This window comes from Aulonocara stuartgranti (assembly GCF_965226115.1).
Source record: "Aulonocara stuartgranti genome assembly, chromosome: 14".
In the NCBI taxonomy this organism is placed as follows: Eukaryota; Metazoa; Chordata; class Actinopteri; order Cichliformes; family Cichlidae; genus Aulonocara; species Aulonocara stuartgranti.
The window spans coordinates 35,017,528-35,038,527 of NC_138950.1; the positions used below are offsets into that span (position 1 = coordinate 35,017,528).

At 43.2% G+C, this 21,000-nt stretch overlaps 1 protein-coding gene across 3 annotated transcripts in view; it reads right to left on the bottom strand.

Annotated features, from left to right (window-relative positions):
• The window catches only part of LOC309687970 (unconventional myosin-Ic-like), a 66,398-nt gene that overhangs the window by 29,843 nt on the left and 15,555 nt on the right, over positions 1 to 21,000 (bottom strand). The window contains exon 1 of one of the 3 annotated variants that reach the window (XM_082503339.1): positions 998 to 1,127. The exons of the other annotated variants lie outside the window; for them this stretch is intronic. Coding sequence (XP_082359465.1) covers positions 998 to 1,015 — 18 coding nt within the window. The 5' untranslated portion in view covers positions 1,016 to 1,127. Of the gene's footprint in view, positions 1 to 997; positions 1,128 to 21,000 lie in introns of those variants that run through there. 3 annotated transcript variants of the gene reach the window in all.

Below are 21,000 nucleotides of genomic sequence, written 5' to 3' on the forward strand. Positions count from 1 at the left end.
AGAAGAAGAAGAAGCAGCTGTGTCCCAGAATTCATAGCGCGGCCCAGCGCAGTTTCCAACAATGGCGGCAGCTAGTTAGTTTTAATGTTACTCTTATTATTCTTTCTGGGTCACAAAATAAACGTTTAACATATTTTCAGGCGAGAATGTAGCTGTGTAAACCTCAAATATCTGCTCAGTTTATCAGGACACCACATATTTTCAAAAGCGCTCCGACGTTTTCGGAGACATCTGTTACCCACTAGCTCGTTAGCGAGCCGGGGGCTAGGCTCACTAGCGCTGTGAGAACACCGGACTCCCCGCAAATCGTTTTCAAACCCACCGCCGTCTTTCGCTACTCAGGTTAAATATATATGAGTCACTTAGATAACTTAAAATGTTATTGTTTGGCTTTTTTTTTAGTATTTTATTTGTTCCTGAGTAAATCAGTTTGTCTGAGATTAAAGTTATAGTTTTTACACAGCTGAATAAACGTCAAGCAGACAACTGATTATCAGAAGTGTGAGATGCTCCAGAATATACTCCAGTGTCCTGTTATATTTTAGATAGCAAGGAGTTTATTAAACTTCACCGAAACAATCTGCAAATTTCATTAAAATTTAATAAACTATCATCTTGTCTTTATTTTTAGTTAGCACAGACCTTAAACACTTAAAGCTGTAAGCTAATGATAGTTATATAAGAGCAGATGCTGCTGGTGCAATAAGCTGTAGTTTTACGTCCAATGGATGATGATCTGATTAGTCGACTAATCGCAAAAATAATCGGTGACTAGTCGACTATCAAAATAATCGTTTGTGGCAGCCCTAGTTCACACTATTACCCAAGCCAAAGCTAGTCCCCAAAAACTTCCACACTAACTTCATCTGACCACAATGAAATCTAACAGCCTTTAATGCAGATCTACATGTCAAAACATCGCCACTTCTCAGGCAAGACAAAACAAAACAAAACATTTTCAGAGAACTTTTTTCAGGATGAAGGATGTGTCCCTTACCAGAGGTCTGTACTTCATTGCTCCTGCACTGCTCTCGACTGGTTGTGGACAGGGTGTCCCCCCCCTCCGCAATCCTTTTTCTCACCACTCCAATACGAATGTGGGCTCCAGCGCCGCGTCACAACCACTATTTAGCTGAGAGTTTGTTTTTAGAAGCTCTCCCCTCCATTCTGAGAGCCAGCTGCCATAGCTTCTCCTCTTACTGCTGCTCGCACACGCTTGACGCACACCTCATTCTGTCCTCTCTCACTCGCCACTCATTTGTACACTTTTCTTCTCCCCCCTCCCCTTCAGAAGAAACAGTCTCTGTGCTGGGTGACACACAACACCCCACATTTGCTCCCTCTCTATGTACTTTTTTGTCCCGGTCACTTTCTCTGTAATCCACTACATACTATTACTTGTTTGGTCTTTCTCCATTAAAAACAAGAGAGCACACACACACACACACACACACACACACACCTGGCCCGAACCACCCCTGGAGAGAAAAAAGGATCCGAAAGGAAAAATGTGTCCTGCTGCCAAATGGGTAAGAAGTGTTTGTGTGCATCAGAGCAAAATACTGTAAACTCTTTTGTAGTAACTGCCCATAAATAATTATCTAGTTGAGCTTCCTATTCCTTCCCCCTCCTCCCGTCTTTTCTCATCCTTCACTTCCTGCTGTCCTCCACTCTCAGATTTACAGGCCGGAATGGAAACCAGACAGACTGCCAGAAATATGGCTCCTGACCCCCACTGCATCAAGCTGACACACACACACACACACACACACACACACACACACACACACACACACACACACACACACACACACACACACACACACACACACTTACCATCATTAGCCCAATGTCATTATAGGCTGGGTGATTACTTCAGACCAGAGCTGTGTGTTTGTGTAGGTGTGTGTAGGTGTGTGTGTGTGTATACACACATACACACACCTACAGATCAAAGGCCTCAGCAGTTTAATGCATCTGCTTGTTAACACTAACAACAACTGACACGTTACAAGCAGCAGGCGTGTGTTGCTGAGAACAAGTTTCCACTGCACTCACTGGACTCAGAAACGAATACTGGACAGTTTGAAGGTCAAAAAAGATGTGAGTTTTCAATTACAGCCTAACAGATACAGAATTTTTGAGGCCGATACTGATTTTCCCAAAGTAAAAAAATCCCTGTTTGTATATACATTTATGTCCCCACAGTATGTTAGAGTTATAACGTAAAGAAAAAAAATGATGGCGGTCCTAATGACTCTCCAACATAGTCGGCTCAGCTGTATGCTCCTCTGCTGCACACAGTGCTGAAGAACCGAGGTCTGCAATCTGTTATTTAAAAAAAAAAACAATTACATGTTTGCAGAACAAATCCCTTGACACATTATATTTTATTTATATATATATATATATATATATTTATATATATATATATATATATATATATATATATATATATATATATATATATATATATATATATATATATATATATATATATATATATATATATATATATATTAGGGGTGCAACGATATTCGTATCGATATTGAACCGTTCGATACAGTGCTTTCGGTTCAGTACGCATATGTATCGAACAATACAACATTTGTAATTTATTTTATCAACTTTCCTTCTGACGATGCTGTCTGTGTGGAGCGCTCAGTGAATCTGCGTTCGACTACTCCGCCTAGGCTGCACTGTCGAGCGCAGATCCACTGAGCGCTCCACACAGACAGCATAGTCAGAAGGAAGAGCGCAGGGCAAGCTAGCAAGACAGAAGTTAAGCTCTCCTTGCAACATGGCAAATTGAACCTCCCCCACCCTCATTCAGATCTGGCGTTTGGAATTATTTTGGTTTTCATGTGACGTATGACCCTGAAGGTAAGCGCGTCATGGACTAAAGTAAAACAGTATGTTGGATGTGCCACGCAATGCTCAATTACATGGGTGGGAGCTAGTGTGTTAGCGCAGTTAGCTCGTTAACGTGTTGGCCGTCCAGCCCCATGCACGGGGCTATCAGGGCTAGCTCGTTAACGGAGATTTGCCGTAGGGCTGCTCGATTATGGCAAAAATGATAATCACGATTATTTTCACTGAAATTGAGATCTCGATTATTTGACAATATTTATTTAACCCTTTAAGACCTACTATAGAACCAAGTCCGCCAGAGCTTATATTATTTTTTTTACATGTTGTAGTGCCATTTGTGGGAGCATTTCAAGTTGCTATACAACTGTTATAGCCCATATTTTAATAATATGTATGCATTAAGTCCATAGTAACTACATTAATTGCAAAAAAGTGCAATAAACTACAAAAAAAATTTAAAATCGTTTTTGTTTGTTTTTTTACATATATTACTTGGAGAAATTTAAGAGGTTTATCCCTCAAAACTTTAAATACAAAAAAGTTGCAAAAAATAGTTTACAACAACAGGAAATTTATTTTGAGTGTGTTCATAGTTTTATTTTGGAGATACACCAATTTTTATATATTGCAGGAAAAACGAAAAAACAATCCTGTGATGCAAATTTGCAAAGAAAACAGCATGTGCATCAAAATAAACTATTTCCAGCAGTGCAATTCGAGTTCCAAGCATCCCAGAAACTATTCAGAAAAGTCAAACATGACCAGTATAGGCTTTTAAGGCATCGAATTTCCCAGAGGAACCCACCCGAGGGATTAATAAAGTTCTATCTTATCTTATCTTATCTTACAAGTAAAAAACTACATTTCCGCGAAAATGACGTCACTTCCGGTTTCGGCCAGGAAATGGCGGACATGTGATAGTTCGCGCTGACATCTGTTTCACTGTGGGAAGTGTTACGAACAGCTGATCGGATCGGCGAAGCGTGTTTCTGGAATATTATGTTTTTGTTCCTGCAAGCGCTTTTTATGCAATTTTTGCAAAGCTTTATGTGGAAGGAAACCGTGACCGAGGACAAGCTGATGGCATCAGATGTAAGTACAACTCCTCCGGTTTATTGCGCTAGCTTACACGGTTCCGGTTCTACAGGGATTTAAAAATAGTTACACAAAACGGAGCGTGCTGCTCTGACCGGCTTTAAAGGGTTAACAATGACTTTAAAAAATAATATAAAATAGTGTGCAACACCACTGAAGTTTTTTTTTTTTACCTCTCTTTTCAACCAACAGCAGTCACTCTCCTCTCCAAATAACTTCTGCTTAGCTTTCCGAGCTTCCCTCGGGTCCTCTTAATCAGCGGTCTCCAACCTCTTTTGCGCCACGGACGGTTTATGCCCGACAATATTTTTACGGACCGGCCTTTAAGGTGTCGCGGATAAACGAGGGAGGGGCTAATAATCGGCTCACTCATTTTTAATGATCGTTGAAAGCCCAGATCGTAATCGTGATTAAAATTCGATTAATTGAGCAGCCCTAATTTGCCGTGTTGTGACGTTAAGGTCATTTTAACGAGGTTAACCTGAAAGCACTAGTGGGAACACAACGAATATGACTGCACATTTACGCCGACATGATTCTCCTTTTGGGGACCTGATATGTTTAATATGCTGCTGAGAATATAGCCCAGAAGAAGCGGATAGTATAGCTTTTATTTTGGAAAGAGACATTTCTCTGTAATAAACTCTCTTTTCCAAAGATGAGTGATTCCTCAATCAGATACAGGGCTCGCAATATCGCTAGCCCGACGTCCTGGGGCTAGCGATTTTTTCAGTCGGGCTACCAAAATCTATCTCTGCCCTGCCCGTCGGCCTATCGTAGGAAGGAAAAATATACGTCAATGCTTTTGCATTCTTTCGGAAATGTAGCTGGGTAATTATGTCATTGGCATCGGTGAGCCACTGTCAATATGTGACATATTGCAATCGCGTTTGAATTTGCGCTTGTTTTTTTGCTTTCACTTTGCAATCGCGCTAACTGTGTATAGAGAGCGACAGCACTGATCTGTGAGTGATGATAATTTGCGCACCAATTCCTCTGACATCGTCTTATTAATTGTTAGCTTACTATGCAAACATGACAAGTGAAATCTCCCGCAGCTTAAACATGTGAGATGTTTAAGACATGTTGATCGCGCAGAGAATCGCTGAGCTTATGTGAGTGCGTGTGTAAAAGCAGCAGGATTTATATTTGACTACGATGACCTGGATGACTGAGAACCTTCACAGACAGATATATATTTTAGTTCTGCTGAGCCAAATAAGACAGGTCAGGGTGAAGAAGTGACAGCCAAAGAAAAGCTTACCACAAAACGGAGAAGTTATGACAAATCAGACTATAAGGCAAAAAGAAAGTGCAGCTTTATGGTTTCATGGACAAAAGAATTTCTGTGGCTGCAATATGACGAGCTAAATAACCAGGGGTGCACATAAGTGGTCCGCAGGTGCGCATTCGCTGTCAAAATAAAAAACACGCACAAGGGTTAGGGTTAAATTTAAAAACTGTACTTTTGAGTTAAAATATATATTTATAATTTTAATAAATGACAAATTAAAAAGGCATGAACATTTTTTTTGTATCGAAAAAATATTGAACCGTGACACCAAAGTATCGAACCGAACCGTGAATTTTGTGTATCGTTGCACCCCTAATAAATATATATATATATATCTATCTATCTATCTCTTAGTGCTGTCAAAATTATCGCGTTAATTGTTAAGATCAACGCGAAATGTTTAATGCATTAAAAAAATTTAACGCTGATTTTGTTTTTTTATTAATTTCCTGTAATCTAAGACCTTTAAATTCATGAGCACCTCTGGAGGAGGGGGCAACAGTGTGCTATGCTGGCGTTTGGCCTGACAGAAATGATTAGAAGAAGAAGAAGAAGTGACACCATGCTACTATCTAGCTAACACTAGCTAACACACGCAAGCATGGACGAGGGCGGACTTTTGGGTGGAAAGTTTCTCTTTAAGAAGTTGCCTGATGGCTTGTTGGACAAAACGAGAGTAAGATGCACAATTTGCAACGCTGAATTCAAGTACCACAGAAGCAGTTCATCACTGGCGTATCACCTGAGAGCAAAACACCCAACTGAATCCACCTCTACGGGACCTCGCCAGTCTACGCTTCAGGAGTATGGTGCTTGTGGACGAATAACAAAAAATGTGAGAGAAAAGGTAACCAATTCCTTGGTTGTTTGGATAGCTAAAAACTGCCGACCAGTTAGCATAGTAGAAGATGATGGACTGAGAGAAGTCATTCGTGCTGCATCAGGAGATGAGTGTTACAATCTGCCCTCGAGAGGAACCATTGTGTCGAGACTGCACACTTTGTATGGGGACCAGAGGGCTTAGCAGTCCAGCAAGCTTGTGCAAGTAAGGAATGTCGCTCTCACCGGAGACCACTGGACTTCGGTGAACAACGATAATTACTTAAAATATAAAGAATAAAAAAATGTAATTGGAGCCAGGCTATTAATAAAGTAATTGAGATTAATCGCAATTAATAACAGAAAATTGTGAGATTAGTTAGTTAATTTTTTTTAATCTATTGACAAGATAGATAGATGGATAGATGGATAGATAGATAGATAGATAGATAGATAGATAGATAGATAGATAAAACTGTTAAGTGATTGGTAGCGTGAGGGGTCTAACCAGCACGTCTTATCAAAGAGTACTCCAGTGATAAAAGTAGAAAAAACAGAATACTTCTTGCATATACTTGCTGTCTTTCAGACCGCCCTCTACTGGTCACCTCCATTTAATTTACATTCAACTAGTACGTTCTCTGCAAATGCAGGCTTTAAACAAATGCTTAGGTAGTAGTGTCTGTGTCAGAAATTACACAATGCACACTTCATCTGATGCCTCTCTCACTCTCCCCCTCCCTCTTGCTTCATTGCCAGTATAATCAAAGCCTGTACTGCAGGAATCTGAGTAATGTTTTCCAGACGTGGTCCTTCGCTCTCTTACTAGTGTAAGAACACAGCGGACAGTCGGCAGGACACAGGCACCGATGTGACAGAAGATGCCAAATATCTGGATGGATTTACTCATCTTACTCCTAAGCTCTAATGTTTGTGGTTCACATTTTCTTTTGGCAAGTGCTGGGAGAGTAGAGGTGTGCGCCTCTGCTTGTGTGTGTGTGCTTCTGCAGGCTCATGCTGAGGCAGCATATTTAGAAGGAGCTGGAAGGAGGAGGGGCTGTATCTCACCACCAGTGTCTTGCTCAGCTGTCACACATTTAACTCTTCACCATCCAAACCATTTTCCCCACTTCACTTGAAGTTCTAGTTAAGTGGACCCTGCATGGCCCGGCGGAGGATTCGTAAACACCAAAAGCCGGGGACAAAAATATGCACTTCACAGAATGTTATCAGTGCAGCAGATGGGACGTACTGCCTGACAATAGCATCCTGCTCTCACTACATCACCACCATATCCAGGCTGTCCTTTATGGCTCTGGAGCTATAAATGATGTGGTATAAAAGCACTATGAAGAACATAAAGCCATGGAGACAATACAAACAGTGTGTTATACCTGCTATTGGGCTACTCAGTTACAGCCTCTGTGCCCATCACAACTGTAATTGCCACCAGCATATAGCATAAGGCCATCATTTGATATTTTTTTACTTTACAGCACTGTAGTCATACCGTCCAGCTCTCATGTCACCGGTTACAGTTAATCATTACAGGGTTATTCAATAAAAGCATGTATTTATCTGTGGGGATTTTCTTTCTTATTGCTAGGGGAATATTGCACATGGTGTTGTTTAGACCGAAAGAGTTTAAAAACAACTGAAATCCCACCGACTGCTTTCAGGGAAATGCGTGTGAGCTCGACTCCGTGGGAAACCAGAAATGGGAACTTGACTTTCCCCTCAATTACCCTCTCCCTCTCTCTCTCACCCACCCCCCCCCAATCAAATTCTTTTCCCTCTCTCACTTCCTCTTCAAAGTTTCAGGATTATGTGGGGCATACAAACACACACTAATAAACACACACTATATATATATATATATATATATATATATATATATATATATATATATATATATATATATATATATATATATATATATATAAGCTGTCCATACCTGAGGCCTTGGAAACTGCCAAGCAAAGACTCACAGCCTTGGCCAGCCACTTGAGGAGGTACACCAGAGAGATAGAAGGCAGGAGAATAAACCAGCTGTTCTCCACAGAACCAGCAAAGGTGTACTCTCAGTGGCAAGGGAACAATAAGAGAACAGCACCACCAAGGCTGGAGACGGAGCAATACTGGAAGAGCATATGGGAGAAGGATGCAACCCATAACGGCAATGCTCAGTGGCTAGTGGATCTGAGGGCAGACCACAGCGACCTCCCTGAACAGGGTCCAGTAACCATCACAGTGGCAGATATCCAAGAAAGGGTCTCCAGTATGAAGAGTTGGACAGCACCAGGGCCCGACATGGTTCACGCCTACTGGCTGAAGAAGCTAACTGCACTCCACGAGCGTCTGGCAGCACAAATGAACCAGCTGCTAGTTAACGAGAGACACCCGGAATGGCTAACTGAAGGCCGGACGGTCCTGATCCCCAAGGACCCCAAGAAGGGACCGGTCCCCTCCAACTACCGACCAATAACCTGCCTCAGTACTACATGGAAGCTCCTGTCAGGCATCATATCGGCTAAGATGAACAGGCACATGGGTCAATACATGAGCGGGACACAGAAAGGAATTGGCAAGAATACCAGAGGTGCAAAACACCAGCTACTGGTAGACAGAACAATCAGCCGAGACTGCAAGACCAGACTGACCAACCTGTGCACTGCCTGGATTGATTACAAGAAGGCCTATGACTCAATGCCCCACAGCTGGATACTGGAATGCCTAGAATTGTACAAGATCAATGGGACCCTAAGAGCCTTCATCAGGAACTCAATGGGGATGTGGCGTACAACACTAGAGGCCAACTCCAAGCCCATAGCACAAGTTACCATCAAGTGCGGGATCTACCAAGGAGATGCTCTGTCCCCACTGCTGTTCTGCATAGGCCTGAACCCCCTCAGTGAGATCATTAACAAGACTGGCTACGGATACCGACTACGGAACGGAGCAGTTGTCAGCCACCTCCTGTACATGGATGACATCAAGCTGTATGCCAAGAGTGAACGAGACATCGATTCACTGATCCACACTACCAGGCTATACAGCAATGACATTGGAATGTCGTTCGGACTGGAGAAGTGTAGTCGGATGGTAACAAAGAGAGGGAAGGTAGTCAGAACTGAGGGGATTGAACTACCAGAAGGCAACATTGCAGACATAGAGGACAGTTACAAGTACCTGGGGATCCCGCAGGCAAATGGGAACCATGAAGAGGCCGCTAGAAAGGCTGCAACCACCAAGTACCTGCAGAGGGTCAGGCAAGTCCTGAGGAGTCAGCTGAATGGTAAGAACAAGATCCGGGCCATCAACACATACGCCCTGCCCGTGATCAGGTACCCTGCTGGGGTAATAGGCTGGCCAAAGGAGGAGATAGAAGCCACTGACATAAAGACAAGAAAGCTCCTGACCATGCATGGAGGGTTTCACCCCAAGTCCAGCACCCTGAGGCTGTACGCTAAGCGGAAGGAAGGGGGCCGGGGACTGGTGAGTGTCAGCACCACAGTCCAGGATGAGACAAGGAACATCCAAGAATACATTGGGAAGATGGCCCCAACTGACCGAGTGCTCAGTGAATACCTCAGGCAGCAGAAACCCAAGAAAGAGGAGGGAGACGAGGAACCATCATGGAAGGACAGGCCCCTGCACGGTATGTACCACCGGCAGATAGAGGAGGTGGCTGATATCCAGAAATCCTACCAGTGGCTGGACAAAGCTGGACTGAAAGACAGCACAGAGGCACTAATCATGGCAGCACAAGAACAAGCTCTGAGCACAAGATCCATAGAGGCTGGGGTCTATCACACCAGGCAAGACCCCAGGTGCAGGCTGTGTAAAGATGCCCCAGAGACAATCCAGCACATAACAGCAGGGTGCAAGATGCTAGCAGGCAAGGCATACATGGAACGCCATAACCAAGTGGCCGGCATAGTGTACAGGAACATCTGTGCCGAGTATAACCTGGAAGTCCCGAGGTCAAAATGGGAGATGCCCCCAAGGGTGGTGGAGAATGACCGAGCTAAGATCCTGTGGGACTTCCAGATACAGACGGACAAAATGGTGGTGGCTAACCAACCGGACATAGTGGTGGTAGACAAACAGAAGAAGACGGCCGTAGTGATCGATGTAGCGGTTCCGAATGACAGCAATATCAGGAAGAAGGAACACGAGAAGCTGGAGAAATACCAAGGGCTCAGAGAAGAGCTCGAGAGGATGTGGAGGGTGAAGGTAACGGTGGTCCCCGTGGTAATCGGAGCACTAGGTGCGGTGACTCCCAAGCTAGGCGAGTGGCTCCAGCAGATCCCGGGAATAACATCGGAGATCTCTGTCCAGAAGAGCGCAGTCCTGGGAACAGCTAAGATACTGCGCAGGACCCTCAAGCTCCCAGGCCTCTGGTAGAGGACCCGAGCTTGAAGGATAAACCGCCCGCAGGGGCGTGCTGGGTGTTTATATATATCTGTATCCGTAGCCAGTCTTGTTAATGATCTCACTGAGGGGGTTCAGGCCTATGCAGAACAGCAGTGGGGACAGAGCATCTCCTTGGTAGATCCCGCACTTGATGGTGACTTGTGCTATGGGCTTGGAGTTGGCCTCTAGTGTTGTACGCCACATCCCCATTGAGTTCCTGATGAAGGCTCTTAGGGTCCCATTGATCTTGTACAATTCTAGGCATTCCAGTATCCAGCTGTGGGGCATTGAGTCATAGGCCTTCTTGTAATCAATCCAGGCAGTGCACAGGTTGGTCAGTCTGGTCTTGCAGTCTCGGCTGATTGTTCTGTCTACCAGTAGCTGGTGTTTTGCGCCTCTGGTATTCTTGCCAATTCCTTTCTGTGTCCCGCTCATGTATTGACCCATGTGCCTGTTCATCTTAGCCGATATGATGCCTGACAGGAGCTTCCATGTAGTACTGAGGCAGGTTATTGGTCGGTAGTTGGAGGGGACCGGTCCCTTCTTGGGGTCCTTGGGGATCAGGACCGTCCGGCCTTCAGTTAGCCATTCCGGGTGTCTCTCGTTAACTAGCAGCTGGTTCATTTGTGCTGCCAGACGCTCGTGGAGTGCAGTCAGCTTCTTCAGCCAGTAGGCGTGAACCATGTCGGGCCCTGGTGCTGTCCAACTCTTCATACTGGAGACCCTTTCTTGGATATCTGCCACTGTGATGGTTACTGGACCCTGTTCAGGGAGGTCGCTGTGGTCAGCCCTCAGATCCTCTAGCCACTGAGCATTGCCGTTATGGGTTGCATCCTTCTCCCATATGCTCTTCCAGTATTGCTCCGTCTCCAGCCTTGGTGGTGCTGTTCTCTTATTGTTCCCTTGCCACTGAGAGTACACCTTTGCTGGTTCTGTGGAGAACAGCTGGTTTATTCTCCTGCCTTCTACGGATACCGACTACAGAACGGAGCAGTTGTCAGCCACCTCCTGTACATGGATGACATCAAGCTGTATGCCAAGAGTGAACGAGACATCGATTCACTGATCCACACTACCAGGCTATACAGCAATGACATCTGAATGTCGTTCGGACTGGAGAAGTGTAGTCGGATGGTAACAAAGAGAGGGAAGGTAGTCAGAACTGAGGGGATTGAACTACCAGAAGGCAACATTGCAGACATAGAGGACAGTTACAAGTACTTGGGGATCCCACAGGCGAATGGGAACCATGAAGAGGCCGCTAGAAAAGCTGCAACCACCAAGTACCTGCAGAGGGTCAGGCAAGTCCTGAGGAGTCAGCTGAATGGTAAGAACAAGATCCGGGCCATCAACACGTACGCCCTGCCCGTGATCAGGTACCCTGCTGGGGTAATAGGCTGGCCAAAGGAGGAGATAGAAGCCACTGACATAAAGACAAGAAAGCTCCTTACCATGCATGGAGGGTTTCACCCCAAATCCAGCACCCTGAGGCTGTACGCTAAGCGGAAGGAAGGGGGCCGGTGACTGGTGAGTGTCAGCACCACAGTCCAGGATGAGACAACGAACATCCAAGAATACATTAGGAAGATGGCCCCAACTGACCGAGTGCTCAGTGAATACCTCAGGCAGCAGAAACCCAAGAAAGAGGAGGGAGACGAGGAACCATCATGGAAGGACAGGCCCCTGCACGGTATGTACCACCGGCAGATAGAGGAGGTGGCTGATATCCAGAAATCCTACCAGTGGCTGGACAAAGCTGGACTGAAAGACAGCACAGAGGCACTAATCATGGCAGCACAAGAACAAGCTCTGAGCACAAGATCCATAGAGGCTGGGGTCTATCACACCAGGCAAGACCCCAGGTGCAGGCTGTGTAAAGATGCCCCAGAGACAATCCAGCACATAACAGCAGGGTGCAAGATGCTAGCAGGCAAGGCATACATGGAACGCCATAACCAAGTGGCCGGCATAGTGTACAGGAACATCTGTGCCGAGTATAACCTGGAAGTCCCGAGGTCAAAATGGGAGATGCCCCCAAGGGTGGTGGAGAATGACCGAGCTAAGATCCTGTGGGACTTCCAGATACAGACGGACAAAATGGTGGTGGCTAACCAACCGGACATAGTGGTGGTAGACAAACAGAAGAAGATGGCCGTAGTGATCGATGTAGCGGTTCCGAATGACAGCAATATCAGGAAGAAGGAACACGAGAAGCTGGAGAAATACCAAGGGCTCAGAGAAGAGCTCGAGAGGATGTGGAGGGTGAAGGTAACGGTGGTCCCCGTGGTAATCGGAGCACTAGGTGCGGTGACTCCCAAGCTAGGCGAGTGGCTCCAGCAGATCCCAGGAACAACATCGGAGATCTCTGTCCAGAAGAGCGCAGTCCTGGGAACAGCTAAGATACTGCACAGGACCCTCAAGCTCCCAGGCCTCTGGTAGAGGACCCGAGCTTGAAGGATAAACCGCCCGCAGGGGCGTGCTGGGTGTTTTTTTGGTTTTTTTTTTTTATATATGCCAAATATGCACACTGTGTTCAGCCAATCATAAGCCTAATCATGTTTTGATGCTAGATAATATAAAAGGAGAAATATGGTGAAGAGAAAGTGATAATTAAACCAAGATAACTTCTACAGTTTTTAATCTGATTATGGCTCTTATTCCACGTCAGTGCAGTGTGAAAGCCTCTGCAGCATTTTGCAGGAAGTTATGGTCACACTAGTTTCTGTCCCCTCCTGCCTCAGTCTGTTGTTGCCACTGTGTATGTGTGTGAAAAGGAGAGGTATGGAGCTGATGACAGCTGGCCAAGTTCCAATACAAGGTTTCCAAAAAAAAGTATTAATATCTCTTAAAAAAAAAAAAAAAAAAAAAAAAAGACATTGCAGATGGACAAAGTTGTCATTTCTGTCTGGAAACCTCAAGTTCAAAATTTGGGGCATCTTGTTCATTTGAAGGCAGATTGCATGAATCGGAAATGGACTTCACCGAGCTGAGGACACTGCACACATAAAGTAGTGCCCTGGTAATCATAAGATAGCCGTGGCCCACGCCTGGCTATCTGGCTTTATCATCCATTTGTCTTGTATTGTCACCATAATTAAGTCAGCAATATACTGTATTAAAAAGAATTGAAGATAGTGTTTAGTGGGGTTATAAATGATAAGTATAAACTGACTTCATTACAGTTTGTCTTCATTTTACAATCAGAGCTTCCCCCGTCTTGGAGATTAGAAAGAATGCAGGTTTAAGGCTCTTCCAGAGGCTGTGTCCATCTTTTATATACAGTCAATGGCTATAGCAGACCAACATTATTTTTTTAGTACAAATGTAACACTTGCTCTCATGTAATTTTACATAAAGACAACTTCATTGAACTCCACAGAGTAAAGCTGTGGACTGGAAGCAACGTGACATCCAGAGACCATAGAAAATGAATGACACTCCACAGATTCAAGCATCTATCACACACAATCACACTTCATTTGTTTATTTAAAGCTTGCCTGTGGAGTTTTGGCCAGTGTTTCTTGCGTTTTACGTTGTTTGCATAGTGCACATAAAGGATGCAGATGGTGTGCAAGCAAGCACGCATCCTGCTGTCTAAGAATCTAAAGTCGTTGTGAATAACAAACCAAGAAGTGTTTTGACATACAGTAAATATAACTGAGCACTTCAAATCTGTAGTATCAGCTTCGGTGAGATCATAATGATTGTCACAGTTTTAAGATTCCTCCCAAGCTTTCAGGATCATTTCTTTATCAGCGCCCCACCGTTGCATCATGATGAGCACACCCTTGATGAAAAGGTTGCATAGTTCAATTTCAGCCTGTGCTCTAAAAGTTTCATCATAATGACACATCTCAGGCATTGGACATGTTGATATATATTACGTGACTAGATCAGCAAAACAGCTTGGGATTGGCCCTTGCTGTGAAATAGCACCATAAACCAAAACCAGCTTTAGTGCCAGAAAGATTAGACTGGGCCTGAACGATAAGGGTTACGAAACAGACCATTAAAGCTTGAACTGAGACAAGATAAAGAAATAAAACAAATGGATGCGACTGAAACACGCACTCTACATTAATGTTCTTTTATATGTACAATCCGTATGCCCTTATAAATTCCCCACTCATGTCCATTATAATTACCTCCAGATTTAAATTACATGTAAGGAAGCGCTGTCAGTGTAAGTACTGATGAAAAAGTAGGGAAGAGAATTATCATTACTAAAGCCAAGTGTAAAGACGTGTTATTTCAGTGCATCCTCGGCGTTAAAAATCACCGCGCACACAGAGCAAGTCCATTCACTGGCTCCTTCTGTGGACTGTAGCTTTCAGTCGGGCCTGGTTTTCCTCCACAAGTTCTTCCAACATAACAAAGCTGTTCGTGTAATCAGTGCTAATACAAGTCATCACAATAGTTTGAACAATAAATATTGCATGAACTCTTGGACTTCCTTTGCTGTTGAGTGAATAGGAGTGTGAGTCAAAAGCCAGAGGAGGATCAGACCCTGGTTTACTGGCTACAAATCATAAAGAAAATCTAAAGCTGCTCCCTGTGCTCCATTGGACCATTAAATTCCTGCTTCAAGTCTCTGTAAATCTGTGTGTTGCTGCCCAACCAAGACATCAATACTAACAAGATCCTAACATTAGACAGTCATTCCACTACCCTCTCATGCTCTCAACATTTCACTTTCTCTCTCTCTCCTTCATACTTCCTCCCACTTCTCATAAACCTTCTTCATACGTCATACTCTATTTACACTTTCTATTCTGAATAATGATGTAAAATCATCAGCCTTTGAGGCAATTTTAACACCAACATTTATTATTCTTCCCATTTCTCATATAATATAAATAGCAGGTCAACAGCACAAACAGCCTGTATGTCCCTTTAGATACTCAGTTAAGAAATATATGCTGTGGATGGATTTCCTCACTTTCTCTCATACAGTTAGAACGATGGATGGATTATATTAAACACGGAAAAAGTTTCAAATAATAACTTCAAGTGATCACAGAGCAAAACTTCAACCTGCACTAAACCCTCTCTTTCAGACTTTTTTTCAGTTCTATTTCAGTTCTATGATGCCACAGAGGAAATTTCTCTAATAAGGTCATCTCAGACCTTATCTCGAGAAATACAACTATAATTCTTTATTCCAGCTCCATAAGATGGAGGGATGGTAGTGAGGGACCCAGGGCTAGTAAAGGAGACAAGAGAACAAGCAGAGTAAGACACACAAAATAAAGAAAAAAAAAGGAGAGAAAAAATAAATGGCAGTGCTGGGCGGCCCTGATGTCAGAGTGAAAGAATGCAGGCCAAGTGGGCGGCAAACAAGAGTCGGGAAACGGAGAGGAGAGGGCATATATGAGAGAGAGAGAGAGAGAGAGAGAGAGCGAGAGAGAGAGCGAGCGAGAGAGACAGGAAGTTGGTGACAGATGGTGAAAGTGTTGTACTAAAGAGGAATTAAGACATTAAACTACTGTGTGTGTGTGTGTGTGTGTGTGTGTGTGTGTGTGTGTGTGTGTGTGTGTGTGTGTGTGTGTGTGTGTGTTTGTGTGTTTGTTTTCTGACATAACCGGTGGTCTGTCAGTTTATGGTGGCCTAACACGATATTAACACAAGGGGGAATCCCAGGGTTCAGATACACTCAGACACTTCCTGTTTCTCTCTCTCTGCCACCTACTTAATGTGACTCTCTCACTGGCCTGACTCCTCCGGGTTAAGTGAATCACCACAGTGGGTGTGTTGGTGTGTGTGTGTGTCCATGTGCACTAGACCATAGCACAGCATAAGTGTGATGTTGCCAGTAAGATCAGGTGTGAAACCACGTGACAAAAGATGAGCCGCATGCTTCAAATTAGGTTTATAAAAACTGCAGGCCAGTTTGCACCCACCAAATATCGGGACACTCCCTGCCCTTCACACACATACACACCCAACACTTCCACTGTAGCAGCACTTTGGTCATGCTGGCATTTCCTAGATTGTCTAGCATCCTCCACAAAGCCATAATCCTAGACTGAGCTAAGCTGGCAGCCAAGTTTTGCAGAGATGGTTTCTGTGTGAATGGAGGGAGGCAGTTTGTTCATCTAAGCCACTACTACCTAAGGTTCCAGCTCTTCAACTACATTTTCAGACTGAAGAGAACTTCTGGGAGGCGGCTCTCTAACCGTAAAACACTACCCTAAATTAACACCCTATTTTAAACTGTTTTTACAGCTGGTGATGTTGATGTGATACAGGCCCAGCAGGGGTCAATGGGTGTGACACTTCACAACAAGTCTGCCAGCATGCACTGAAATGCAGAAGGGCTTCCATGTAGCCATATATGCTTCTGTGCTTTCATAAAGACTCCCCAAAAAAATCTATTCTGGAAAAAATTGGAAAAAAAAAATCAATTAACGCAGTGTGGCTTTCCATTCAATAACACCTAGTGTTGTGCATAAGAGAAGAGGTCAAGCTGACTGGCATCTCATTAACACAGGTCATATAGTAGATTCTTAGCTTTAGCATTACAGATCAATAGTTATGAAGTATGCAATGTCTTCAAAATTTCTTTGCTTTGACAAACTTAACAGAAACTTGATTTCAATATCTTACTTGATCCTTGATATTGTACACTATGTATACGACTGTATACCCATGCAGCCAACATATGGTGATTACATAATAATAATAATAATAACAATAATAATAACAATAATAATGAGAAAGATGGTGAGAAATGGTATAGCCAACTCCTAATGACACAGAGGGAACTATTGTTAACACCTAGTCAACTCTAAACCCAAAGGAATGCCCAAAGTATGTATGACTGTCATATGCAGGTACAGAGGTTAAAAAACACAGACAAATAATTCAGCAAACCATTTCAACATCAGGCAGGTGTTGACTTGCCGAAGTGCAACTCAAAACGTAGTACACATTCTGCCTGTCCTACCCCCATTCCCGCCCCTTTTTCTGTGTTGTGCAAATCTGTCCCAATACTCCTTAAGTCTTTCCTTCAGTCTCTTTTGTGTCCCTCTCATATCTCCTACATTTTTTCACTCCCTCTCCCACCCCTCTTCACCTTTTCTAGTCTTTCTCTTCCACATTTTTCCTGCTCTTCTATTGATAGAGCCTTTCAGTCCTTTTATACCCAGCAGGCCTTATATGGAGAGGAGCTTCTGAGAAACCACTACAGACTCATACCAATTCCACTGACTAGCCAGATGTTTTAACTGCTCACATTTAGTTTTGACTACTCCTATAGACAAATCTTTTCTGAATACTCAACACACACGCACAGTAACCTTAACCATCAAAAATGAATGCCTAACCAAATGGGCATTTTGTCCCTATAAGCGGCTGTTGGTCCCCACAAGTATAGTAGCATTCAAATTTTTGGTCCTCACACACACACACACGTTTTCCTTGTTGTGTCTATTTGCATGTCCTGGACGCTGCTATTGCTATGAGCTACAGAGGTCATGAATACAGGATAAACAATGCACACAATACTGTTTAGACTGCACTAAATAAATAAGGAAGTATTTCATCAGATTTGACTAACAACACAAAAATTGGGCAAATCGGCATGCATCCAGTCCAGTAGCATTTAAATGGACTAAGTTGCTATGTTCCCAAACAGCAAATTTCCTGTTTACTCTGAGCACTTCCCCTTTGCTGATTAGATGTTAATAACAGTTCAGCTGAGAGGCAAAACAAAACCAGATTACAGCCCAAAGAGTGTCAAATTTTTTTCTGCATGGTATAGCTCTGTCCTTCCATGCACATATGTGAGTAAAGCACCTCCCCTCCCTTCCACATGCATTCCCCAGGCCAGTATAAATGACAACAGATGAAGACAGTCACAGCATGATAGGTGGAGTTTGGTTGCAAAGAAGCTTGCACATGTGCAGTTACTGAGAATGTTAAAGCAGTGTAAATAGTACCAACTACTAAAGCCTCCTTCCTCTCGTTATTTCATTTCAGAGCCGTTTTTCTGACTTCTATCTCTGCCTGTGTTATTTTTCTCCCTCCTATTATCTACTTTCTATTTTTTCAGGTTATAAAATTTTAAATTATAAAGGATCAATTAAGAGCAATCAAAATTAGCTGGTGTTTGCCTGCATCCACATACAGGAATACAATAAAGTCATTAGTGTTCAGTTAAATTTACACGTGAGTGGTACAGGAGGCAAGGATATGGAGAAAAGGGGAGTTGACAAAGTGAAAGTTTGAATAGAAGGCCATCCAGTTTGTCATTACAGTGTTTTTGACATGTCAGCACAAACCTACATTAAACTTGACAAATTACTGCGAAGGCTTGTTTGAACAGCTTAAACTATGAGAGCAATCTCCTGAGACAGTAACTTAACACAGACCCTCTCCCAATGCAAGGGAGCTGCTCTGCAGTTTGGTCACACAAAGTTTAACTGCAACATCTTCTGAACGCTCTCCTCTCTGACTGGGGTAGGGCTGCTGAGGCAAAACATACATATGCAACTGCTTCTGAGAAATGCACATCTGTCATACTATACTAAAAGAATCTACACTAAACAAACTTTAGCTAGACATCACGGTTCACTTCATTTCCCACTTTCATCTAAATATTCATATCCACCTACAACCACAACGTGGGCTTCTAGTGAAAAACATATCACATATCATATGGTTTTAGCCAGCAAGTAGTGACTAGACAGCTACATATGGGTCATCCTCAGTGATGAAATGCACTGCCAGATGCGACTGGCATCCTGAGACTGAAATAAACAGAGACAGAAGCATTTTCTGAATGAGGGTGGAGATGGGGATGAGTGGTAATATGTGGGAGACAGAAGGGCAGAATATGTGTGGAAGCCACCAAATGTAAAAATAAATAAATAAATAGATAAACAAATAAACAATGCGCAAGATGGAACTCTTTAACCCGCAACATCAACATAAACATATATATGGACAAACGTATTGTACAAGCTTATAGAGGCTCCCAGTGATGTTTCTCAGCTTAACATTTCCGGCATCTATACTGATGTTAAAATGATAAACACAAAATCTTTGCTGCCGATTGTTAAAACTAATATAAGGCTGTGAATGCAAAGTCAAAAAGTGGTGACTGAGTGGACAGAACTAGTATAAAACTGTAGAATCCCCATTTTAGATTTAGTCAGTGTGATTAAATATCTTTTTAAGAATGTGTTCAATCAACTGCCACACCCATAATAATTCAATACCGCTGGGGAACCTACAAGAGCCAAGTTGTTCCAAGTCTCACTTTAGTACTGCAGAGAGTTCACACAAACACGCACGCAGACACACATGTAACAACGTCTTAACCAATTGTCATAGTCAGACTGGGCAGGGCTGTAGATATTTTGATAATAAAGTTGCTAATTTCTGTTTGTAAAGCAGGAATGTGGCTCAGGGTAACTGTGATGATTTGGCAAATATGCTGTACATAAATCAGGAGTAGGAAATCCTGGTTGTCTGGGGCTTAAGGCGCTGCTGATGTTGTAATTTTGCTTTTTGTTCTTTTAAACTTCAACAAGATCTTTTTGGGCCTGAAGGGAAAACTGAAAGTCATTCCAGAGCAAATCTGTCATCTGACAGTGTCTCTCATACACACTGTAGTTTGGCAGGGTGCCCCGTTGTGTTAACATATAATCTTGTATGTTTGGTGGCACTTTTTGATCAGAATTGCATCATCAATTCAATTCAATCCCCTAAGTCTAGCACCGTGGACCTTCCCATCTTCCAGCTGTGCGCAGATGGACAGATTCCAGCATCATATTGCAATATTATACCTTCCACTATAAAACCTGTATCCACAGTATACCGAATGCATGCCAATATGCATTTTTATGTCATAAAAACTTTCATTTGACCTATACTGGGTCTCTGCTCTTGCATTATAATGCTGCAGCCAGCACGTTGTTGACACCAATGAAGTAGTCTATCAGTAACAGCCCCCCATTGAAAGGAAGGCTGAAGAAAAAAGCTTCATTTAATTTTCATTATTAAAGGCTGCTGCCTGCAAGCTGCAATCATCAATAAAACATTCACTACTTTCTTTCTACATCATCAGAAATACCATTATTGCAAACTTCTTTGAAATACTGTGATATAATTTTGAGGATTTAATCGCCCACCCCTCCAATTCCTTCCTTTCTGGACTGCAGCTGGTGACTGAAAGCTCTTACAGTGTTGTAGCACAGTGCTTTAGTATAAAGTATGACATAAACCCCTTACCATGTGAAACACAGGAGGATTAAACACATTTACACATTAACCCTACACGACCAACAGGTCTGTCAATGAATCGTCTAAATTCAAGAAAGCCCATATTAGAATGGACTGAATCTGTGCCTGGGAAAAACAATCAAATATTTTTAGGCTTTAGCAGTACCAACACTCCCACACTGTTAGGGTTTTACAGACTGACTGAAGAATTAATGAACAGTAACCTAACCCAACTACACCAGAACCTGGTGTCCTTTGGCCACTAATGTGCATTACA